The sequence below is a fragment of the Aulostomus chinensis genome, chromosome 6, assembly GCF_037954235.1.
Source record: "Aulostomus chinensis isolate RoL2024-O1b breed Wild chromosome 6, RoL_Achi_v1.0, whole genome shotgun sequence".
Taxonomy (NCBI): domain Eukaryota; kingdom Metazoa; phylum Chordata; class Actinopteri; order Syngnathiformes; family Aulostomidae; genus Aulostomus; species Aulostomus chinensis.
In genome coordinates, this window is record NC_141325.1 from 9,595,001 (window position 1) to 9,621,414 (window position 26,414).

Below are 26,414 nucleotides of genomic sequence, written 5' to 3' on the forward strand. Positions count from 1 at the left end.
CTTCGGGTTTATGTGTGAAAATAGCACAGTGTAGAAAAGGATCGTGGCTCAAGGTGATGAAGGAAGCTTGGGTGGGAAGGTGATGGTTGAATAAAAAGATGCATGTGTTACTAAATTATAGAGGGGGCCAATATCTGAAGAAAATAGAGGTAAAATGGAACAGGAATTTATAGATGAAGAGAAACACAGATAAATCCTCATCGGTTCCGTATGAGATAGACACAGCATGAAAGATCAGAAGAGAGTCACAGTCATTACAGTCCTCCTCTAAAACACGCTCTCCTGCCTCCAGTTCATATTCTATGATTTGTCTGTCATTATAATCAATGTCCTGAAAAGAATGCTGTGTTTTTGATTGGAGTCACCTTCAATTACATCCCCAGACTCCAAAATACGTGATAAAATTAACACCAGTGACCACGAGTCATCTTACCAGAGACATTTTCAACCGATGAAAGTTTTTGAAAGATAGATTTGAAGACATTGTTTTAAAACTTAATACATCCACCAACTGAGAGATGCGGAGGATATAGCTTCACTTTACACACACACACACACACACACACACGCGCGCGCACGCTTATAGAAATCCTCTGTCATATTTGGAAAATCTTAGCTAACCCTTTTGGCTTTGCATGGCAGTTAACGTCAGTCTTCATGACCATCAGTATGTAACACAGAAAAAAACCCTGCCCCTCCCCCCTCTGCGCGCGCACACGCACACACACACACACACACACACACACAAAAGCAGAGATGATTTGCTCTCAGTTGCTTCAGCCGATCTGCCACCAAATTTCAGCAGACAGTTTGGATTAAGTGGGCCAAGTAACAGTCACACACAAACCGTTTGTTTTCATTTTCATGAAATATAAATGAGAGGAATGTCACCACAGACAAGTATGTTAAATCTATGGATTAGGATGAGAAATCAGGCTTCGCAGCAGGGAGTCTCCTTGCGATTTGAAGTGAGTTCTTGTCCCAGCAAATGGCGATAAACACAAAATGATTCAGGTTCTATGAGATTCAGATTACTTCATTAACAATATCTTTTTTCTTGTCAAGGCTTTATGGTTAATGTGATAGAATGAAGTTTAATTTTTTGAAGATATTTTCTTTGACATATACAAGCTGTTTTTCTGAACACATTATCATACGATGGGGGAAGGTGTTTTAAATGTCTGGAATACCAATAACAGCCTTAAAGTGTATTAAATTGTCTGTATTCAGTTTTGATGGGTCAACAATATTCACAGCAGGAGATTGTTTTGCCTGGAACATAAAAAGAATATTAAAAAAAAAAAAAAGGCAAATGTGTGTTTCTAGTTCACGCTGTGCCATTAGAATAACTATGCAAAATGGGAAAATGCAAATTTAATGATAAATGGTTAAAGAATGATGTTACAAGTTCATTTAAACTGCTAATTAGCTCGCTAGCTGAAAGGAAAATACTTCTTGAACACTGAACTCTTTGTTCCATGGGAAGTTAGGTTGTACTCCGACCTAAAACACTCAAAAAGAATTAAAGGTCGGATGAAGATTTTCTGATAACTCCGATTTGCCATTATTGCTTGGAGGAAAATTGTCATAATAAGATGTTAAATAAAAGTAAGTTTTTTATGCACAACATGTAAATACTATTCCACAGCCTCTGGGAAATGTGATTGTACAATGAACATGTGAGGGTGCAGCTCTAAAAGGGCAAGTGAGCCAACACAATTTTAGGGAGGTTAGATGAGGGACAACACCAGTGGAACTGATTATTGCAATTATGTAAAAAAAAAAAAAAGGGGGAGAGAGAAAGAAAAAGGGCTGCAGGGTGAGATGGAGAGTGTGATGAGAAACGAGAGGGAGGCTGTAGCAGAGAGGTACCGAATGAGTCACACATGAGAGGGGGGGAAAGAGCCCAAAATGACAGCCTACACAGTAAAATGAGGGAGTGCAAATAAGTTTAATAAATAAATCAGAGGAGTTGGGAGAAAGTAAAGCTGTGCAAATACATGCAAAAAAAGTAGAAAAATGTTGACTGAAAAATATCTCCAAGGGGGGGGGGGGGGTGTCCTGTTTAACTCCAGTTTTTCATCCTGTTAGGTCGATTTGCATGAATCTTTATTCAGTGCCCCCCCCCCCTCCCCACACACACACACACACACACACACACACACCTCTAGGTCGGGTGGGGGTTTGCAGATGGTGTGTGGAAGAGGCATAAGGGGGAGTTGCAGGAAAATGATGTCTACGAAAGCTACGACAACGGAGCGAAGAAGTGAGAAAAGAAAGAGTGAAAGTCACTGATGTATTTTCAACACGTAAAAGTTTGGGTTATTTGTAACTTTAAAACTTAGAATTATGTCCCCTTCCATCTTCTCATTGCACAGCTAGAAAACCCAAATTTGAGGTGCAGTCTGAGTGGTGTGGAGGTGAAGCAGAAAATGCAACTTATTAGTCATGTTTCCATTACCGTAGTCTATTTTCCTGCACATATTAAAGTTTTGCATTAGAAAAGGTTAATGGGAATGGAGGTGGTTTTGCCTTTATCGAAACATTTGCTTCATTGGGTTCATGGGTTTTGTGGGAGATGGATCACCTTTTGCGAATAACTTTTGGACAGCTATTTGACTTGCATAACTGAATAAAAACTTCCTCTACCAAGGAGGAGACGTAAAGAATTTAAACATCACACAGCCCCTTAGTAAGAAAGTGACATCCAATCAGGATCCAGACTATAAACTTTTTTTTTCAGTTTTGTTCCTGTATAAGAACTTTAAACCCTCGTTAACGCATGGGTTTTGAGTATTTGCAGCCCCCCCATGTCTTGACTTACTTTAGCCGGAACAGTATTGTGCAGATCACGTATGAAGACACATGCACTGACCGGCGAGTTATATCGCCGGTGACCACGGGACAGCAAACGGATGCCGGGCGCTAATTGAAATGGACAAACTGCTTGTAGTGTCCTTGGATCTGCTTAAGTGTGACAACACATACAAAATTGTTTTGCTATTTGTGTGTGTGTGTGTGTGTGTAGAAAGAATTTTAGAGAGAAAAGAGATATAAGAAAAGATGTGGTTGTTAGCAGGCGGAGGGAAAAAAGAAAAAACAGAAGGGATTGCAAACGAGTGAAGGGAACAAGCCGAGGAGTCTGAGACAGCGTTTTAACTGTTGTTGTCTCTCTTTCAAACAAACCCCAGTGGGAAATTCATCGTGGTGCCAAACAAAAACACCCGTTGTGTAAACAGTATGGGTAACACCAAACACTCGCCCGCAAGCCACTCATATGCTTCTGTGAATGTTAAGACGAGAAACCCCTCCTCTTCCTCCACCCTTCCTCCTCCACCCCTCCACTGTCAATCCTGTCTGACAGCCAAGACTGATTCCGTGCAGTGATAAGGAAACATAGCACGGGCAACTTGAGGCAGATTTGAAGAATTATATTTTTTTCCTGACTGAAAGATAAAAAAAGAATGTCGCAAATATAAATCTGACGTCAAAAAGTCACGAGTCATGCTGTAATGAGAGTTCTCTAATTTTACCCCTTCTGGATTACAGTGTAGCTTAACGCCATGTTGCAAAAATAGAAAACATCCCCAAAAACTTCAAGATTTTCGGACACACTGATGATATTCAGAGATTCCTGGTCTGTCTGCTCCCCAGGATATCATGATAATGGGTGGAAAGGGTTTGTGTGTGTGTGTGTGGGGGGGGTGGGGGGTGGGGTGGGGGGTGAGGGGGCATGTCTGGATTGATGGAAGAATAAAGGTTCAGAGAGATAAAAAGAAATCAGTGGGGGGCTTGTCTGAGTGCCGTGTGAAATGGTGGGAGGATAGAAGAGGAGCAAAGCAAGGAGACAGAGACGGAACAGTCATGTTTGAGTCCCTCTGATCATTTATTTCAACTTTAAGTCAGGTCAGAGAGATGAACGGATGGTTGAGTGACAGATGAACGAGAAATAGGCAGATGAGGTGGGCTTTTCAGTCCTTGGATTAATCTTGGAAGTGGATGGATAGACTGATAGATGGACTGACAAGGGCAGAGATGGGAGAAAGTGATAAGGAGCAGGGCCTAATTGCCTGTGACCCGGTAGTAAACATCACCTTAAGGTAGCAGTAGCAGCAGACAATGAAGGAGAGATTGGTGGAAAAGAAACGAGAAGGAGAGTGCAGTAGTATCTGACATCAAGGTTGTGTCCTCATGTTAAACACACCATGGCTTTGTGAACAGGAGCAGACAACTGGCCCGGAGAGAGAAGCAAGGGAGGGCTGCCAAAACTTTGAAGCACTAGAGGAACATTTCAGGGGCAGAGAGATTGGACAAGGATTACAGAACAAGAAGGAGGTAAAGTGAGGTGAATAATAAAAGTGGTGGAGGACAGACAAATGTGTCATAGTAGCAGAGCCAGAACATCATGTGGCAGTATTGCGGGGGGGGGGGGGGGGGGGGAAGAAAGAAAGAAAGAAAGAGAGAAAGTAGCTGATGTATGATGAATCAGAAGTGTTTGTCAGGGATGAAGTCGTGTTTCTCTATAGGAAAGGACACTGGCTGACCAAAGCTACTCATCTCGCAAATGTAAGAAGATTACAAACCAGACTGACAGGTAGATTTGAGGTCATGCAGGCAACAAGGGAACAAGAGCGATGCAGACAAAAACCTATGCAGATGAAAGAACATTTGGTTTGCCAGCACTATGCTGTTTGTGAGCTTCTCACACCCACCTGAAGAACTGAGACAGTTGGTATAATTTAACCTTGGCAGTCATAATATGAAGATGACCTGTGCCAAGGTTAAACTACAACAATGCCTGATCCTGCAACTCGTTGTCCCGCGAATATTCGTACGAATTTGATGAAGCGTCATTGTTTAAGCAGGGATCTGAAATTGGGAGTAAATCAGACATGTGAGAAGAACTTCAAGTGACCTGACGCTACCTTCATAAAGTTGTCTATCTCTCCCTCCAAATGTTCTCTGATTCTGTCACCAACAACCCCCTCACCCCCACAGCACAGCCTGCTGTAATGATGGAACCCATGAAGGAGTCGTGTGAATTGATGGGGCCCATCGGCACATCATTCTCACGCTGTCCTGGTTTCAACATCCTGTCCTCAGCTCAGTCATACTGCCAGAAACATAATCTGTCCTTGCGGGGCGGCCTGGCTCAGGAGGTGGAGTGGTTGTCTGTAATTGGAAGGTTATTGGTTCGATCTCCAGCTCCTCCAGAGATTGTGTTCAAGTGTCCTCCTGGATGTCTCTAAACCTTCTAATTACATCCGATGATTGTCAGTCCGCAGCTTCTTCCATCTGGTTGCTGAATCTTGGTTTTGAGTACAATTCAAGTAAAGTACAACTAAAGTAAGATTAAAAAAAAAAGAGGGCACGCATACCTCCATCAAGAAGGCAACAAATTATGCATTATTTAGTTTTCAGAATTATTAACTGGGAAGGAATTTAATTGAATTTCATCAGTAACATGTCTAGAAAAATGTCACCAATAGCTCTATCCTTCCAGTGGCCTAGAGCAGTCTTCAGAATCCAGACCACCTCCAAAATCTGATGTAAAATTACCATTTTACTGCCACATTTCATCCAGAAAAAAAGAAAACTTCCCTGTTAAAACGGTTTACAACTATCATTTTCTATAAATGCACAAGTGCAGTGATATTTTCCTTTCAGATTTTCACAATGAAATAAATTATTGAATTGCTAATCAGGTTTTGTAAAGTATAGAAAATAACGCATGGACACTCAATGAACAAACACAAGCTGTATGACTTCATCTATAATCCTGCTTCCAGAGGCCAATCCCACTCATTCTCTTCTTCTTTGCACTTAACAACCCAGAAATATTAGCCTAAAACTATTAAGAAAAAAGCTATTTATTCCCCATAATTACAAAGAGCTCATTTTTTAATATTTTCATCACACATACCATAATAAAAGGCAGTTGCTAATCCCCTAAGAGTAGTTTTATGAAATCAATTCGAGTAAGTAAAGCTTTTCATTATAGCTGTGTCCCTCCATGTCTTGAAGCAAGTGCAAATTTTAGGAAGCTGTTGCCTTTATTGCCACCACCACCAACCCCCCTCCCCCCAGTGCATGCTGGGATAGGTTTCAATCCCAATGACCCTTCAAAGGCTTAAAAAAGGAAGTCTGGCTGTCTACCAATCAAAATAAGTTGTTGGTTCAGTGAGGAAGTTAAGTGAGCACGACATCTTGCCCTTGAAACCTGGCGCCGATGTGAGTAGAAATGTTAAAACACCTTCTTTGTCCAGGGTTAGCAACTGAGCTCAGTTTAACATCACAATGACACTTTGACAAATTCTCCCACTTCTCGGATTCAGCTCCAAAAAATGAAAACTAAAAATCGTTTCCCTTCTCTGAGCTTGATGCTCACTGAAGATCTTGAAATGCTTAACATGTCTCTCCCTCCCCAGCGTGCTGATCATGTGACTGAAATGATCAGGTTTCAGATAGAAGACATTCATAAGAAGTCCGACTGACTTCAAGATGAGCCTGCACATTAGTGATTGAAATCAAAAGAAGAAGAAGAAGTCTTGGAAAACAGTAAATAAGAACTGCTTTCCTTGCATTCTTCCCTAAATTGAGTTTAAAAATTGAAAAGAAGTCATAATCTGCAGAAAATGACTTATCACCTAGTTCACTACCAGTTTGTTCAAGGGGCATTTCCTGAATTTGCACATTAAAAAAAAAATCATTTGAAATGTTAATGCTGTTTGTTTAAGGAAACAAATCACTTGGCCAGGTTTAAAGACAAATTCTGGGTTTTACTTAATATTAGCCTTCACGGTGCTTCTTTGAAAGAAATTATGACTTCCCTCAGTTCAAACCAAAACTTCACCACGAGACGAAATGGTTGCAGAGAATGATGCAGTGCGGTGAGGAAGTGAAGCGTTATCGTCAGCTCTTTTTCCATGGTGAAACGCTGTCTCTGTCCCCCAAACCCTCTTAACGATGGAACTGCTCTGGGAAAATGTAGAAGAATAATGAAGAGGGTGAAGATCTCCTGTCTCAAATTCATGGAATAAATTAGCATTTGATGTGACCAGGCTACCGTACACCACCACCTTTACGGCTACAATAATGCTGTAGAGCTTAAACGAAATATAAGCAATCTTGACCCGTGGTTGCAATGTGAATGTGACAGCTGTTTCCGCTACTGACTCACATGTTGTATATGTACATCATCTGCTTTCCCCTGGCCGTGTTTACTCTGGGCATCTGTCACTTGCAGGTTTAACAGGCCCCTACTAGCTCATACGTGCGGGGCAGATGTGCGATTACGAGGCCTCTTCAGTAACTCAATAATAGTCAAATTGGGTGGAATTTAGAAAACAAGGGGATGATTTACATCTGCACAGCAAGGATAAACACACACGCACCCCACCGCTCATCTTAGCCTATCATGGGTCTGAATACCAAACAATTGCATCAGCCAATGATCTGCCAGTGCATCACCTCCTACAGGACCCCCCCCCCCCCCCCCCATAGGCCTCATATGCATAGGCACTACAGATGTGCAGTGTGTATCTTGCTGCGTGAGAGCTGTTGCACATACTAAAGTGATTGCAGTGGAGGAGCATATTTGCACTGGTTTGATATGCCATCCATCCATCTATCCCTCCCACTCCTTCCATCTCTTGTCAGCCCTTCTGCTCTCATTTCATTTCCTCTCCTTTCATTTCCTCTCTCGTGTGCCCATGAATTCTCACTGAAGGATATCAGGGTGTGAGCATACGTGCCACAGCCAGGGTGTACGAGTGTGTTCATGCTCAAGCATGTCACACAAATGTGGTCAAGCTTCAAATGATTATCTCTTTAGTTTTTCCTTCCATGACAAGTTAGTTGTTGTTTTTTTTATTATAAAATCTCACAGGTCATGCAAGAAAACAACTTTCCTACACTCCAAAATCATCATGTTACTAACAACAGAAAAGGCAACAGCAAAGTCTATGATATAAAGTTCTGTATCGTCGCTTTGGGTATCATGTATAGAAACGTTATGGCTTTGAAAAAGCCAACAACTACACCCAGCTGGTTAAAAATAGTCTTTCAGTTTAGATAAGCTCTGATGGAGTGTGGGCAAAGTTTGGCAGATAAACAAAACTTTATCTTTGTTTGAATACAACAAATTCTAATTCTAATTCTAAGAACAAAAAAAGGCCCCAAAACAGAAATTCTGGTGACTTTTTGTTGTGAATTTTTCAAGATTTCCTTTTCCCAACTTTAGTGTTTTTGTGTTCCTTTTTTCACCATCCTTGCGGTCCTACTATATCTCTCGCTCTCTCACCATCAGCATGTTTTTTTCTTTCTTTTCAGATGCATCATGCTGAACGTATCCATCTTACAAACTTTTCACAGCCATCTCCCCTGCCTCCATCTGTACTCTTATCCTTTCATTTATCAGTCTGACCTTCCCATAGCTTCTCTTTCTTGGCTCCTCTATAATGTCCCTACTTCTCTCTCTCTCTCTCTCTGTCTCTCTCTCTCTGCCTCTCTCTTCCTCTCTGCCAGCTAGGCCTGCAGGCTTTCAGTAGCATTACAGCGTGTAAACCTCGGATTACAGCAGCCTGGGTCTGCCTAGAATTGCATGCCTCTGTGGATCACAAATACACGAGTGTGGGAACACACCCACCCGTACACATACTATTTACATAGCAACAGACACATCTAGACGCTACGGACAGAAAAGCACACAGGCGTGCACGCGCAGCATGAGCACACAAACAAGCTTAGAGTACTGTGGACAAACACAGACACATTACTCCATGTCATGTCCCTCAACTCCCTCTACTCCCCATCTTGGAAGCACAGATAAATCACCAGAGGATTAGCTCTCCTCTCTTCCTGTTTGTGTACTTTATTGCTGCCTTTAAAGCAAACTTCCCTTTCGGTACTTTAGTGCTGGTCACCTCCCCTCAATTTAGAAGTCACGAAGGACACTTAAAGATTACACAAAAAAATTTACTGCTGAGATGCTTTTGAGCTAGAATCCCAATGAAATTACACTTCACACCAGAGCACCCCTGGCGACCACTCGCCGATAAATCACATCACTTTTTGTCTGTGTGTTCTATATAATCTGAAGAATGGGTTACATAAAGCCACCTACTTCAGATTTAAAAGTTTCATTGGTGTCACACAAAGTCTTTCCTGCTTCGTTGTTTTATATTCCGAGTGGGTAAAAGCTGCCCTTCCCAGAGCAGTGCACGTGGAAATATATATTAGCTTGTATATTAGTTTTTCTGGGCACGAAAGCTGTAGTTAGGGAATGGGAGAACAAAGAGAGCATTGTGTGCCTTGAATCTTATTCCCTACTGTTTTGATATGAAAAGAAGGACCTATTTACAGCACATTAGTTCAACTTTAACTCCCTGATGATGCTAAGACTTGCTGCATGTATGTGTATGTATATATATATATATATATATATATATATATATATATATATAGCCATTAAAGTTCATCTGTATTCTTTCTGTATATTTTTACCTTTTCACCTGCAACATGTCAATCCACAAGTCTCCCTCCCTTTCAGTCTCTTGTTTCTGTGCCCATCGAGACAGGGTCAGGAGAAGTGTTAATGCAACAGAACGACTTCTTTTCAACAAACCACGCTGAGAGGCAGGCCCTTGGTGAACAGCAAGAATCAGAGTGATGGGTGACAGGAGTGTGTTTGTGTGTGTGTGTGTGTGTGTGTGTGTGTTTAGAGTGAGAAGTGAAGGGTGCCAAGTGTATCTTCCCTCTAGAGTAGCAACAAAACAGCCTCTACCTGTCCATGCATGCGGCACATGCGCGCGCACACACACACACACACACACACACACGCAAAATGATGGTCCATATCATCAGATATACGGTACACGACATCCAGCCGTCAGCTGTCTTTTTGACCTGTCAAGGTTTTAACAACGAAGGCACACTCACTGAGTCAGTGACCAGCTCACTGACTGACTGACTCCTGCACTGACTGAACTGAACGGCTGTCACCGTGATCGACACAAGCTAAGCAATTGACAGCTTAGTTAGCACCCTTTAACTCTTGAGGCTAGCAAGGTGGGTGAGTTTGAACAACACAAATATTCAACTAACTCAGAGAAAATTAAAGATTGAATTAGTTTATCTAACAAGAAACTAATCACGTAACCAATCTAGCTTGATTATGTGAACAATTTTGTTTGTGTGTGTGACAGAATATAATAACGCAAAAAAACATTCAAATTAGTGAAAATACACACCCATAGAGTGTAAAACTTCTGAAACAACTGACAAGTTAGGAATTTTAAAAAAGCAAGAGATTGTGTGGTTGAGGCAATTTTCAAACTTGCATGCGCGCACACACGCACACACACGCACACACACACAGGTATTTAGAGTATAATGCATGGTTTGCTATTGATAATGAGATTGTTCAACCATGTGTCAAAGAAACCCACTGCAAGATCCGAGCTGTGTGCATGGGTTTGGAATCAGAGCTTCTTCTTCTTCTTTTTTTTTTCAATGTTTGGGAAAGAACACCATCTTGCAGCTGTAGAAAAAAAGTTTGCCAGATCAAAGGAATCATTAAGAACTCAACAGTCACTAACCGCAGTCTGTTGTGCCAGTCTGATAATTGTAATTGTATTCTTGGATTTGGAAATGAGGAGCGAAACACGATCATGCTAATTATGTGCTTTATATTAAACACTCTTGTAGTGTGAAATCTTCAGAACTGATGGGACATTTTCTTTGTTTTTACTGCAGTTTACTGCTTCTTTCCGTTGTATTGGCACTGATATACATTAGATTTTGGGTTTGATATAGGACTGACACATGGAGGAGGCTATCTGGTCCTAGACCGTCTAGCCGCTCACTCGAGGAATGAGTGACAACAAACTCTGGCCCGTTGAATCTTTTTTTTTTTTTTTTTTATCAAGTTGACCAACTGATTTCAGTTCAATATTAGACAATAATTGGATCAGTATTCTTACCAATAATGTGTTTTGGGGGCTGAATAGAGCAAGAACAACTTTGTCTTCTTCAGTGAAGTATTCTTGTAGTCGACCCAGTTCCTGGGATTGACAGGGAAATAGATGATCATGTACTAGAACTGCATCGTCAGCCCAGCGTGGAGCAGTTGAAGTCGTGGAATTTGAAATCTTGATAACAAATATTCATCTGTCCAGCGCTCCTACAGTTGATCAGCTGGTCTGTCACCTCCATCGTCTGTTTATCTGTTTCACATTGACTGAGACGAGTTCAGCTTTTCTGGCGGTCCTTGTCAGTAACACAGTCAAGCTCTCTCCTGTCAGAAAATGAGCTGGAGTAAGAGGGGCGAGATCAGTTTCATCAGATTCCAAGTAAGCGCGGGGTCAGGAGTTGGGGGTCGGGAGTTAATTGCTTCTTCCCGCCAGACAGCAGGTTCCACAGTGAATTTCCATTAAGTGCATTTTTCTAAAAAAGACTCTTGAAGTTGTCCTCTGTTTAAAGGTGTAATTTGTAAAAGGTCTAGTCTTATATACGCTGACTTACATCAACTCTACAACCATAAAAGGAGGCCAGTCTTTTTTTGTGTGGTCAGATGGAAGGAATCACCAAGTGCCTGTTTTGTTTAATTAAACAAGCCGTATACAGGAAATGAATCTGGCTTATTGGCATTTTTGTTGTTGTTTTGAGAGTTCCTATTATCCTCATTGTTTCCTGTCACCTTTAATAAGAGCTGAGAAGAGCAGCTGAAATAGCTGATAGCTGAATGACAGGAAATGATGGAGGAAAGAAAAAAAGAAAGATGAAGAAGATCAAAGCTCCCTGACCTCACGTTACCTCCCCGGACACCCAACTCACAACACTGTGGAACTGTAGGTTCAAAAACTGAAAACAGAATCACAAAATAGAAGCTCCCCGACTTGTTCTGCTGCAGATTTATGATCCAGTTGAATGCATACATACCAGTTTCACCAGCGGAGGATTGAACACTGGTCATGATTAGTTATCGTAATGTAGAAATACAACTTGAGAAAAAGGTTTACTCAGACCAAAGCAAAGGAATATTGTTCTGAAGTGATGGTTTTAAATCACTATTCTAAGAGTCATTATAGAGTACCTGTTATAACACACACACACACACACACACACACACACGTATATATATTTACAATGTGATTATTTTCCAACCCCACATGCATGTGCATATTTTATTTATAACCCTGCACATCTCTGCGTGCTTCTTTGTGTGTGTGTGTGAGAGAGAGAGAGAGAGAGTGTGTGTTTGTGTTCAGTCCACAATCTTTCAGCCACTTTCTTCATTACATCTGTGTCTTGCTAAAAGGAGGAGAAACAGTCTGAGCTACTGGTTTCAATATTAGAAATATTATTATATATATATTATATATATTATTATCATATATATTATACAACAGTGAGGTAGCACTTCATTCATCGCTGGGTGTGATTGCTGAAATAGAAATCCCAGTGAGAAGTTGTTGTAACCTGCAGGAGAGAAGAGTTGGATTGTTCTTGTTTAATCAACCTTGATCCATGTATTTCACAAAAGTAAACTGTGACTTAAAGAAATCCACTACTCAGGAAGAACTGCCACTTCTCAGCAGAGGTGGATCATTTATTTAGATTCTTTTCACCCTTCATCCATCCATCCATCCATCCATCCATCCATCCATTTTCTATATCATTTCATAATTTCTTATCCGTGAAGGGTTGCTGGAGCCTATCCCAGCAGCCTTCAGGCATGAGGCGGGGTAAACCCTGGACAGGTCGCCAGTCGGTTGCAGGGCATGTTCACCTTTAAGAAAAATGTTAATTGGTTCATCACACATATGTTTCTCTGTGACGTTTACCTTCTTTTCCCTATTTCTTGTATAAATCCAAAACCCTTCTTGTTTTACTTTTTTCAACATAGATCATCAGAAAGGTTCAGAAAATTCGGGTATTTCTGCTACTCTCTCACTCCTGCTCTTCATACCGTCCAGAAGTTTTCAGTTTGATGCAACTCCTGTCAGTCTCTTCTACTTCACACGGTTTCTCTGGCAAACAGGCAATAAAACAAAGAGCAGAAGTGCAAATTATGTCTTTGCGTGAATTTATATTGCAGTTCTTTTAGCATGAGATTTTCCCATGGAACATTTTTTTTTATAAATATGTCTTTGTTTTATAGAGATTTGCCAAAAGGTTAATTGATTTGAAAGACATGTTTTTGTTTTGTTCTTTTTTGCTTCACTTTTTTATGCAATAATGGATAAAAAGAAATATTGTTCAATTAAAAGAAGTCCATAACTTCATTAAATGATAATGCTGTTGTTAATTATTCAGCTATCTACTAATTTGAAGTTTAGTATTTAAAAGAATATTACGCATTGAAAAGTTTGAAGTGTTTGTATGCGTAAAAGGGGAGACTATGGCATCATGTAAGCCACCTGCCCCTCTCCTTCAAACACACACACACACACACACACACACACACACACAAAGTGACACACATATTCCCAACAATTCAAGCAAGCAATAAAACAGCTTGCAGCTCATCTGGGAAATCACAGCAGAAGTTGTTTTTGTAATGATCAGTTTGTATAGATTGCAGCGTGCGTGCGTGCGTGCGTGCGTGCGTGCATGTTGAGGGAAAGAGAATGAAAGAGTGATCAGGTAGAACAAAATGTACTGTCTAATACTTCTGGACCTGAACAAATCTTCTACATCAATAAACTCTGGCTCCCACTCTGTACTTTTGTTTGTTCTTTCTCTTCGTGGTTTTGCCATCTCATTCTGCTCCTGCCTGCATCAGTGCAATAAATACAAACTACCACTTAGGTATTCACACAAGGCCCAATTCAAATCTGCCAACTTGTCCACATTTGGCTCAGAAGTACTCCTTTAAATTGATTTCAATGCCCTCTCCATATCTCATCCAAGACCGTGTATTCTGACTTTATTTTTTGGTTTAGTACAAACAAGGAAATGCTTTTGAAATTCTCTCTGTGACATCAACTGAAGGATTACACCAAATAATAATTAACAGAATTTCATTGCACATTTAGGTTTTAAAGAGACGATATTACCTGGAAATGGAAATCAGACATTCAGTCCACACAAATCCTTCAATGAATAGAATTTAGCAAGCTGTCCCCACATCTCCACTCTAAAGCCTTTGAGTCAAGTGGCTTTTTATGTCAGTGTGCAGCTCATCTGTTCAGCTCATCTTCAGATTTATCATGCAAGTCTGCTATTTTCTGCACCTCTGTCAGCACCACACTTCATAGGCGTAGCCCTCGGAGAACCAGGATCATTCACATACGATCCTACCTTTTTTTATTTCCTTTTTTTCTATTTGCCATCATCCCTTGATCTCACATCGCTCATAAAACAGATAAGAGATGGAGCCTAAAAATCTCCTCCCTTGTAGATTTCTTCCTCCCCTGCATTCTCTGCATTTCCCTCTAGTTTCTGTGGGATGACTGTTGTGTTTGCCATTAACAGTACCGAGTATAAACAACATGAAGACATTCAGAATGGCAAACATGCACACACACACACACACACACACACACACACACACACACACACACACACACACACACACACACACACACAGAGTCTAAGGACAACTCACAGAAGACCCTCTCTTAATATGCACAGTTTGAATTAGACCTGTAATCATTCTCACACGTGTGCGTCACTCTACAGTGAAGCGCTATGACAGAAAATTGTAATCTATTAGTTCATGTGAGGTTGTGATTGAACAGTATTAAAGTGATTTCCTTGACAAACAAACATCGCTAAATTCGATTAAACCTGCACCCAAAGCTGTAGGCAAACTCCTGAATAAACTTCATTTCAGATGCTTGGATCCGCTGACAGTATTTTATTATTTTTATAACACCTAACTGTGTCGAAATGAGTGACTTTTTGTCCTGCGCCTTCCTGTCTGAAAAGACATCCACCAATAGCGGTGCTGCAGGGGCTTTGAAATGATTTTGAAATTGCAAAATCGAATCTCCTTTTTCCTTCTGTGCATTGAAGAGATAATGCAAACCCTGCTGGAAAACCCAAGACTCTCCTGTTACATTAATAGCTTGAGTACTGCACAGCTTCAGTAATATGCCAGTCATATTTGTTTTAGTAGTAATTGTTTTCCTCCAATCCATTTGTATCAAGGGAGCAGTCAGTTCGACAGGACTCTGTGACTTTTTTTTTTTTTTTTTTTTAAGTCTAATTGCTTTCCAGGTGGTGGTCTCATTATTAAAGACACAATGACTTTACCTACTTTAGAGTTTCATTATGGAAATAACCCAGAGCAAATCTATTCAAGCTAATGAGTCAAAAGGTCAGGAATTATGGAAATTGGGCTCTAACATCATGAGACAAACAAACACAACGTAACAGAGAACCCTCCCTCTTGGAAGGGGGACTACTTTTCATGAAGGAGTAGTGTGGATGGGCACACTGACTAGAAAGTGGAGATTAAGCAGCCGATGGTGCAGAGCAGTGGTACTTGTGCAGTCTGGACTGCTCGCTGCACAAGCTGTCCCTTCCCTGTTAGACGATGGAGATGGACAGTGAAGAGACCCAGAGGGAGAGAAAGAAAAAAAAAGATTCGTGGGCTGAAAATTTAAAAGAGGGATTGAAGGAAAAGGAAGAGAAAGGGAAAGGACAGAAGGAAGGCTTGTTGTGCAAGCTGTTTGGAGACTGCGCTGACACACATGTTGCACATCAGCAGGGGAGAAGGAAGGAGGGGGTGGAGGGTGGTAAAGCTACTCAGCAGCTTGTCTGTGTTTGTGCCTGGCTACTGTCTCTTACTGCAGTGGCAGACATATGAGTGTTTGGCAAAGACGACAGAAGGAGTGTTGCAGAGCTTCAGAGGCTGGAAGCGACACATCAGGGTTTGGCAGATGAAACAAGCTTTGCACAGACAAAAGCGATAAATAGCTTATGAATGGAGGGATGGGGAATCATAATATATTTTCCCAGCTGTCGGTGAAAGAAAAAAGGTAACCTACTCAGAGATAAATGCAGCCTACTTTTACATTTCAGTACTGCACTACAAAACCTCAAATCAAATCTCTCTCTACACTGCTGAAGCGGATGTTTGTGGGTGTTGAGAAGTGTGGCAGCAGGTTCGATGTTTTTATACCTCTGCACCGGTGACACGCTCGGTGGATCGGTAGCTCCAGGTTGTCTGTCCGTCCCATTCTCAGGAACACCTTGAGGGAACGTATTCAGATTTGGTACAAGTGTCAAGATTTTGCTGGTCAAAGTTCAAGGCCGGGGAGATCTCATGCGAAATCTCTCCCATTTTTTTGTAAACATGATGCATCAGGAACACCATTGAGGGAATTTCTTTAAATTTTAAGACTGGAGGATGAACTAAAAACATGTTGCTGGTGAAATGTCAAGTTCACCGTGACAATCGCACGTTCTAATGTAGCATTAAACATTTTTTTTAATGACAGAAATTCATTTATAAGTCCATTCCAATAGTTTACAGCTTCCTGTACATATCGATTATCATCCCATGCTATGCTGTGTGCGTAGGAGGCCATTAGACCCAAAGACGGAGTTTGTTACACAGCAGGGCTTTGATGTGTTTGCCACCGGGAGAGAAAGAATGGAAATGCATGAAGCCTGTAAACAACCTGAGTGATGGTGAGATGACATTTGGCTGGAGGACACTTTTATGCTGCTTCATTCTGTGTCCCACAATGTGTGGCAGCGACAGTAATACTGTCTTTAATTACCAAAACAATTAACATTATTCACTCTTCTGCAAGTATTCAATTAAAAGTAAGCATGTTATGGCCTGGAAATGACATGTGCTCAATTAAAAACCTTGTACCAAAGCTTTAAGAAATCTTTGCAAGAAATCCTGGCTTAAAGAGCTGGCCAAAAAAAGGGAAAAAAAGTGACGACTTGAAACAAAAGACAGAGAGGAAATAATAAACAATGATGAAAACATAGCACCCTGCTGGGAGGGAACAGCTCACTTGTCATTTTTCAGGAGAGCTCCTAGTGAGCGATGTGCATAAATCAACCCTTAAGTGATGCCGTATCATTTTCCTCAATATGTTTGTTCTTAACAGATGTGCCAGCAAGAACCGCACAAGACATCACACAAAAATCCCGCCGCTTGAAATTGCCCCCCCCCACCCTGTTTATTGCATCACATTAGATGTGATGATCCTAATGACAAAAGAACAAACACAAATGATGCAGTAAAAACATTTTAATGCCCAAATGTTTTTTTTCTTGATGGCATAACAGAGAATATTCATTGAAGTTTTTTTTATGTATTACCATTCTTATTATTGAGTTTTCTTTATTATCATCCCTCTTTATCAGTTTTTTTTCTTATTTGATGTGTCTGTTTCCATATGATAGAAGTTTATTAATCTCTTATTATATTTGAGGACATTAACATTGGAACCACAAAGACCTGCTGTAGTGTGTGTGTGTGTGTGTGTGTGTGTGTGTGTGTGTGTGTGTGTGCGCGCGTGTGCGTGTGTGTGTGTGTGTGTGTGTGTGTGTGTGTGGCTTAGATCTACATTTGAATCCAACACTTGTTTAAACACGAGCAGGCATAATCTCACGCTGGTGTTTCCTTTTTACGACCGAGGCCATAACATCACACACAGATTTCAGGGGTGAAGTTGCATTATTGTTGCATTTTTGATTTGGTCTAGTTTAGTTTCATACACGGCTTTGTTGAACTCTCCGCTCTGTCACGTGTGAAATCCTGCCGAAATCATTTCATCATTCTGTCTTTTACTGCTGTCTCTCTATCTGGGTTATTGACATACTTACTGACCACCCCCAGTGACTTGTTTACACATTTTTTTCCTCTGCCGTTCCAGGAGTGTTGTCCTTATGAAAAAAAGAATCTGTGGTGTCATGTAAAACAGTAGAGTACAGTAGAGCCTCATTTATGACCATCTTATATTTTGTTAGTGGAAGGAATCTCTGCCTCTCTCTTACTCTCTTTGCATTCTCCCAGTGTGTTGTTACACATGATGCGTAGACACATCTACTGTCCAAGCCTCACTCGTACATGAGATGATGAAATTGTTTTTTTGTTTTATTGGCTCTGCTTCCTAAACATCCCCGGTGTTTGCACTGACGTGAACAGAGTTTGGTGCCGGCCGGAGTTCTTCTTTCATCTGCGCCAGAGTTCAATCGAGTTTTCAGAAGTGGACCAAAGAGCTCAGGTGTGAAAGTGACCTTATACGCCGGCAGCATTTTTATTGCACCCATGAATTTGAAGGGACAGGGCTTTGAATCCCGTGATGTGATGCCCTCAGTTCCTCAAACCAGCTTTTATCGGATGCTTGTTTACATTTAACAACTGTGACTGCTCATTTATGAAGCGCAGCGTGAGATCATTAGGTGTTTGAGCGGGAGGGAGGAGCATATCACATACTGTAGTAGCATGTTTTTCAGATCAGGAGATTTCTATGATCTCTCAGGTAAATACCAAGTAAAAGCATTATAGAATGCTAGCAACAGTAGTTTGAAACCTGAGTCTACATGGTAACAGACTAGACTCAGTGAGTCATCCACTTAATATGCACATACACACACACACACCCACAATGCACATTTATTTCACACGGTCGGGGGGAAATGAGTCCTTATCGGGAAGCTGTGGAGATAAGCAGAGGCAATGGGCCACTCTGCACTGCCATTTTAGCTCCTGAATATCATGAGTATGTCCACGCACGCGCGCGCGCGCACACACACACACACACGCCACACACACATACACACGTGAGGCTTGCCCTCACACCCTGTTATATGAAAGTCAAAAAATATAAATATAGAGTGGAAATATTGATATTCAGATAATGTGGCGTAGCCAATCTTGCTGTAATATTGCAGAGAGGGTCTTTCAAACCCCCACTCTCTCTCTCTCTCTCTCTCTCTCTCTCTCTCTCTTCTTTCCCTCTTTCATTCTTTCTCCCCTGTAATAATTCAAATAAAACCTTCATATGTATAGGATGTTCGTCTGTGTAGAATGGAAATCATGTCAGATAAATATGGCGTGGAACATTTTATGGCTTTTATTAATTGCTTCAGGTGACCGTGAAATCATAGTAGTCACTACACCCATGCAAGGCTTATATAGAAAATATATTCTATGAAGGAGAGAAACAAATCCAATAAAAGCACAAACCACATATGTGGATAATTGTATTACTGAATATAGCACCGTCTATCACCATGTTCACGTCCATGTGGCACGTTGGCACATTAAGGGTCGTACCAAAATGAGACAAGCATATTATTTGACTCATTTGACATTTTTACTGTTATCGCTCCGTATTCTCTCACGAAACTGGAAAATTCATGGTACTTACCTTCAAGGCAAAAAAAAAAAAAAATCTAAATTTGCCGAAGATGAAGAGGATGCTCTATACAGTAGATCTTTACAAATTGTTAAGTGGTAATAATTTCAATTTTCACACCCAGATACCCAACTCAATTCACAAATGGTCAGTCCGTAGTGCAAGTGAATTAAACGGGCAGGGATTAAATCATATGCACCGCTAATGTAGAATGTGTATGTATTAGTGTGCAGAGTTGTTTGTTTTTGAGTGATTACATCTGTTTGTTATGCAGTTGCTCCAGTCAGGCCCTTATTAATAGTCCTGAAAGATGTTGATTCATGTCTTTCTCCTTATTTTATTGACTTTTGCTTAAACGCTTGGTGGTGGTGCACAAACTACCTGCATTAGTATGAGGCTGCAGTCTCTTCGACAATGTGACTCAGGGATTTATGGCTTCAACTTTCTTCATGTATGCGGTACAAATGAATTGGTAGTAAAGGTCTCTCTTAAAGCAACAACATTTTACTTTGGTTTTGAAGTAGCAACAGTGGCCTCTGCTGTCACAAGTGGTAATTGCGTCACAGTCTGACGAGGTCGGAGCTGCAAGGGTATCAAATTGGAAAGATAATTTCAAGTCAGGTTCAAATATGAATTTCCCATGTGGGATGAATAAAGTGCTTTCTTCTTCTTCTTCTTCTTCTTCTTCTTCTTCTTAAATGTTGGTTTTACTGTTGTGACAGCCCTCAGAATGCCAGCTTGCGTCAGTCGACGTTTACCCATGTCGATACAATGCCTTCAAAAACTGTTAAAATTTACAGTTGTAAATGTTTGATATTCTATTGTCAACACTTGGTAATGCCATCATGTTGTAGGTCTTACCAAATATTGATTTAGTTCTGGAACAGTTTTCCGATCCTCTGTGTTTACTGATTTGAGCTCTTGTCTCTCAGTAGTTTGAATCTAAATAAATTGTCTTTTTTTTTTTCTTTCTTGTCGACTCATTATAAGTTCTGATTGCTCAGAATTTGTAAATTGTTTGAAAGTAGCCGCTGCAATTAATATCTAATTTGATTTGGAAACAGTACTCCCATGCTGTCGCTATTTAGCCGTTTAGGGGCCACTGCACGCTTGAATCAATGAGTCTCGGACCAGTGTTTGTTTCCACAATCTGACCTGCAAAAATTTTAAACTCATCTTTGTACCAATGATATACAAATTCATGGACAAGATAAGAAAGGGAGTTGTTTGCTTCAAGTTGAAGCGCCTCTGTGCTCACCATCACCGTTTGCTTCCACTCATCCTCCTGTCAGTCTTATTTACGAAACAAATCACATTTTTTACAGGTGCCACATTTTTTCTTACAGCTTTGTTCATCTACAAATTGCATAAAGTTCCTATGTGTCTTCAGTAGCTGCAGCGATCCCCAGCATTAGAAACGATAAGAGTGTCTCTGGTCACTGCGAACATTTACCCAAAAGGCTTCATTGATGATTTAAACCACATTTATTTAATATGCCTTCCATTTATGTTTGTTGTTCACTGACTAATCAAATCTACAGATAAGAGTCCGCAAAAATCCTTATACATGTGTCCATGCATGCAGTCGGCCTTTTCATTCTAAACCCTCCCCTCAGTGCAACAGCTGAACAAAGCTTTAGATGGGAAGTCAAATATATGCTCATCTTTGCTGCCGCTGGTGTCGAGCATTTGTTTTGGTGAACATCTGATTGGTGCATCACTATTAAAAATGCTGCAAGAAACTGTGGGATGACATCGTCTCCTCTCCTTTCAGAAAGGTGTCACCAGCTTCCTATCTAAAGCTGCTAACATGGAAAGCACTGCTGCTCCTTTCCTAAGGGTTTTGGAGAATTTGAACACTTCTTATCATGGCGGCCACGTAAACACTTCCATGTTACGCCACTCAGATCCCTCCGTGGTAAAACAGACTATTCCAACTCACCCCATCGAGGGTTTTTTTTTTTTTGTGTGTGTTCCTCTTTGCCCAGTGTGTGTGTGTATGTGTGTGTGTAGGGTGCACTTTTGTGTGTACATGTTTCGCGGCAAGCCTCCTATGTCACAATGTAGAAAAAAAGCCCACACTTGTCACAGTTATGTAATCTAATTTAACGTGTCAGCTCAGAATAAACGCTGCTGATAAAACTAGCTCACCGAATGTGAATCTTTAGTTTGGTACTAATCTAATCATCATCTAATCTTTAAGGTAGTACTCATCTAAACAGTCAGAGTATGTTTACACAGGTGTCTGGGCAGAGGCGTGTGTGCATACATGGATGTATGTGTAGTGTATTGCATGAAAACCTGCCCCAACATGTTATGTGCCTCTCTTGGTGGCATTTGACTGCACCCATAATGTTTTATTGATTAAACATGCTCATGTTTACTGCATTTAGGACAGCTGCTTTGCAGTAAATTCACCTTTTTTTTTCTTATCACAATATGTCATCATTTCCTCTTCACATCATCTGTCTGGTTCGTCTGCTGCTGGTCTCTGCCGGTCTCTGCCGGTCTCTCTTGTTCTGCATCAGTTTCTCTCATGTTCATGCTGCTCATATTTGATTCTCCATGATTTCTATTTTTTATCACTTAACACCTACTGCCTTTCTTATATTTGATACACTGTTAGACACACACGTACTAACAGCACATGCAGTGAAAGAAGGGTTACGCACAGTGTGTGTGTTTGTGTGTGTGCGTGTGTACACCGTGTGCACATGTACTGCATTCACACTATGATCAAATGGGCCATTAACGCTGGGATCGTGAAAGTTGTTCAGTGTTACGAGATCAATGTTTCTCATCTTAGGGGAAACAATGTTTCCTGCGTGTGCAAGATTAGAGAATACAGGATGTAGGGTGTGTATGCCTGTGTGTGTGTGTGTGTGTGTGTGTGTGTGTGTGTGTGTGTGTGTGTGTGTGTGTGTGTGTGTGTGTGTGTGTGTTTGCTCATTGTTGGGCCTCAGTTTTAAAGAGAAATGTATAGATGAGCTCTATAAGAAAAATATAAGTTTATAAGTTAGTGCTATGCAGTATTGATTGTGTGTGTGTCTGTGTGTCTGTGTGTGTGTGGGGTCAGATTCACTCTTGTTCCACATCTCCCCCTCCAGGTTGAAACATGGATAACCCTCTACTTAGCAATTCAATTCAGAATATTGAGGGGGATGTCAATCAAGCGACTCTGCTCAGCCACTCAGGCCCGATAAGAGGTCTGATAAATAACTGGGATGGCCCAGAGAGCTCACACCACTGCAACTCTTAAAAACCCATCCAAATGAAGAGGAGCATGTAAATTAAGAAAACATCATCATCGCCATCAATTTGATAACAAAAGAAAAGGGAAAACACTCTGCTAACTCGGAGAACACAGCACATTAGAGCGACGGCAACAGAAGTGTTTCCACGTTTGACATCTGGACACAATTGCTGCTCTATTTTGTGGCTGGTGATGTTATTGAATTTGGCATCTGTGAGTGTCGTTAGAAAATGAGCTAAAGAGTAAATGGTTTATTTGCAGCAATAATGGAATCATTCCATCACTTTGTGAAAAGAAACCAAAAACACTTAGATTTTTAGCTCATTTTCCAACAACTCTTGACAGTTGGCCAGGATCAATAATAACATAGGTTATAAAACTTGGCAAAAGTTATAATGAAAAAACAAACAAACAACAACATCTCCTGATGTGCTCATCACTTTTAAAGTGCATGGAAATGCTTTGCTTTTACAGATTATGACTTGGCAAACTGATACCTACAACAGCTGTATATCTGACAGTTTTTTGTGTTTCTTGTGTGTGTGTTTGTGTGTGAACATTGCAGCTGGCCACCTGGGATCCAGTTCATGGCTTGAACGGAACTCTGACGGACAGAAAATTGGAAAATAACATGAGAGGAGTGGTGCTACGAGTTGTCACTGTGTTGGTGAGTACGGCTGACCACTTTTATTTCCTCCGCCCTGTTTGTAATACTGTACAATTCCTCAAACAAAAAACACAAAATCGATTTTTAGACTGTTCAGTCTAAAGTGAGCCATCCTCCAACTTGGAAGTGAAGACTCCAGTGTTAAGTGAGGTCAGTGTTTCAGGAGGGAAACTAAAGATAAAGGACATCAACGTGCATGCATCTACCGTAAATTCTGGACTATAAGCCACGACTTTTTTTCGACGCTTCATGCCCTGCGGCTTATACTCCGGTGCATCTTATACGAGGATTTTACCTTCACCCTGGGGTGTGGCGGGCAGCGGGCAGTAATTCCCTATTGTTCCTGATGGCAGCTCCAAGTACCGTACTTAGGGAAATTCCTGGCCAAATGTTATGGTAATTTCTCTAAGTACCGTCCAGTCCATGCCGCGGTGCAGTGTAAAAAGAGCATCACACGATATTTGCAGTCATTTGTACTCACCCTCAAGATGGAGAGCAGAAGAAGGAATGCTTATGATGCAGCTTTCAAGTTAAAGGCAATCAATCTGGCGGTTAAAGATTAAAATAGAGCTGCAGCACATAAGTTTGGCATTAACGAATCGATGGTGAGACACTGGAGGCGGCAACATGACGAACTGACCCAATGCAAAAAGACGACAAAAGCTTTCAGAGGTCATAATAGCAGATGGCCCAAACTTGAAAACGCTCTGGAAGACTGGGTCAACACGCAGAGAACGGGCGGCTGAGGTGTTTCCACCGTGCAGATTAGACTGAAAGCCAAAGCACTCGCCACCGAAATGAAAACTGCGGATTTTCAGGTTGACACCCGTGGCTTATTTACCGGTGTGGCTTATACGTGTACAAAGTTGATTTTTTCCCTAAAATAAGCATCTGCGGCTTATATAACGGTGCGCTCTATCGTCCGGAATTTACGGTAATTAAAATGTGCCGCAGCTTACAGATCAGAGGGATTTTCTTCAGAGGAGTGACATGAATCTTGAGGGAAGTCTGCACTGTCTGAGCTCACTTCTAGTTATTCTATGATTTCCAGTTAGCCATACACACAAAAACCTCTGCCTCTTTCACTGTCCCCTTTTGGGAGATTGTCCTACTGTTCACCCCAATAATCAAAGAGGGGCTGTTATGAAAAGTGCTGGCGTGTTAGACTTCCTCTATTGTAAATCTGTCCTTTTATCTTGGTTTCTTCCATCGTTCATCTTGATCTGCAGACAGGACAGACTGAAAGCTTGTGTAAGGGAATGAACATTGAACACATTTATGGGGGGGGGCGGTCAGAAGGAAAAGACAAATACGATGTGACTAAGAACCGTTTCCCCATTAAGGCTTAAGCACACCAGGTCCATCAGTGACACGCGACGTGAGCACAGCATCGATCACTGCTGCAGTCGGTATCGTAACCAACTGAGGCAACTACACTCACCACTTCTGTTGCAGGATACAAAGCCATGAGATGCACCTGACTGTTTTTCTTCACTGGCTTTTTTTTTCTTTCCTCCACATCACATGAGGACGCCATCCTTCAGGTGTTTAGAATGATGGAATCTCCATGGAAACGTCCCAGTTTGCGTTGCAGACACGTCTCCAATGTATTCAGAACTCAGGGCCCTCGCTAGAGCCCATATTTGAACTCTGCTATCATTCTTATCTCAACTACACACCTGTTCCTTTTTATTGTGCACAATCGTGCCATTGAGATGACAAAATCAGTCCAAAGAATCCGACAGACTTGTTAAAGTACTCAAACACGCTACTGTAACGGTTCCTGGTACAATGCCGGCCTTCAGAACCACGTTTTTCCAAACAGCTGTCTAACAATGTGAAAATAACACCAGCTTCGCACACAGTCAACTTACTAATGGACCATGAAATCACAATTTCATTTATTTTATTTTTTTTTTCTTTCTGACATTTGACAGCCAGATGAAAAAAGCCATGGGATTCCTTATGATGGTGGTACTCTGGTTGTATCTGTCTCGCCTATAGCATCAGTTCAAATACATCCCGTGAGTGCTTCAAAGATTCACTGCAGTAAATTCCTCATATCCTGCCTTTGAAGTAGGAGCAGGGAAGACAGAGATATTGTTCAACATCTTTGTGGCGAACCACTTTTCTTTTTTTTTTCCATCTCAGTCAGATTCCACCATCCTCCAAAGGGAGAGAGAATATGGATCATGGTTGAATATTTCATATTTTCCCATCGTGCACAAATTTATGTTCTGTTTCTCTTTCCCCACTTTATGTCCAGCACCTCTGACCATGTGTGAGTGTGTGCGCGCGCGTGCGTGTGTGTGTGTTTGTGTGTGTGTGTGTGTGTGTGTGTGTGTGTGTGTGTGTGTGTGTGTGTTTGCTCTACATGACTGATACCTCATGAGGGCTTGAAGACTTAAAATAGATAGAAATAGTGTGAAATGTCCTGGGTGTTCTCTGGATGTACTGTTTTCTTTTTATGTGAGAATGGTTAGAGGGGCCCCATCCTGTGCGCGTGTGTGTGTGTGTGTGTGTGTGTGTGTGTGTGTGTGTGTGTGTGTGTATGTCCACGTGTATGTGTGCGCGCGTGCATGCACGTGATGTGAAGGTTTCCAAAGGGACCTTTGGAACAGATTGTTTTGTGTTGCCTTGGGCCATTTTGCTCAGATGAAAGTGTTTTCTGTGTGGAAAAGTTCAGTGGTCTCCAAGAGAACCAACCAAAGGTGTTCTTGCCCTTTGACATGAAGACGAAAGCAAACAGGAATATAGACAAGCACACGCACACACACACACACACACATACAAACTGTGAGAGGATGTGTTTATTCTATTTGATCAGCCAGACTAGGTATTGATTAGCTAATCAGAGATTAGATCATAGCAGTATTAGGGCCAATAACTTTATATCAGTGCTATTGATTAGCAGCGACTGTATCGATTATTAAATCGATTTGACTAAGGAAAGCTGAAAGTGTTGTAATTGTGTGTTTTTTTTTCTGCCACTCTGGTCACAAATGTGTCCATAATTGATATCTTGCAACAAGCAATTTAATTTGATGCTTTTAAACACTCATGGCTGCAGCAAAATGATGGTTTCTGGACACAAACTTGATTTTCTTTCCAGGTGACTCCAATTATACAAAATCAGACTGCCTGTAAATTACCACTC

The 26,414-nt window shown here is 41.1% G+C and overlaps 1 protein-coding gene across 3 annotated transcripts in view; it reads left to right on the forward strand.

Moving 5' to 3' along the window:
• The window catches only part of grid2 (glutamate receptor, ionotropic, delta 2), a 506,248-nt gene that overhangs the window by 366,896 nt on the left and 112,938 nt on the right, over nt 1–26,414 (forward strand). For all 3 annotated transcript variants that reach the window (XR_015116476.1, XM_086206352.1, XM_086206353.1), the window contains one exon: nt 23,156–23,257. Coding sequence is in view for 2 of the 3 variants with exons in the window: in XM_086206352.1 (XP_086062478.1) it covers nt 23,156–23,257 (102 nt within the window). In the remaining variant the exon portion in view is untranslated. The remainder of the gene's footprint in view (nt 1–23,155; nt 23,258–26,414) is intronic.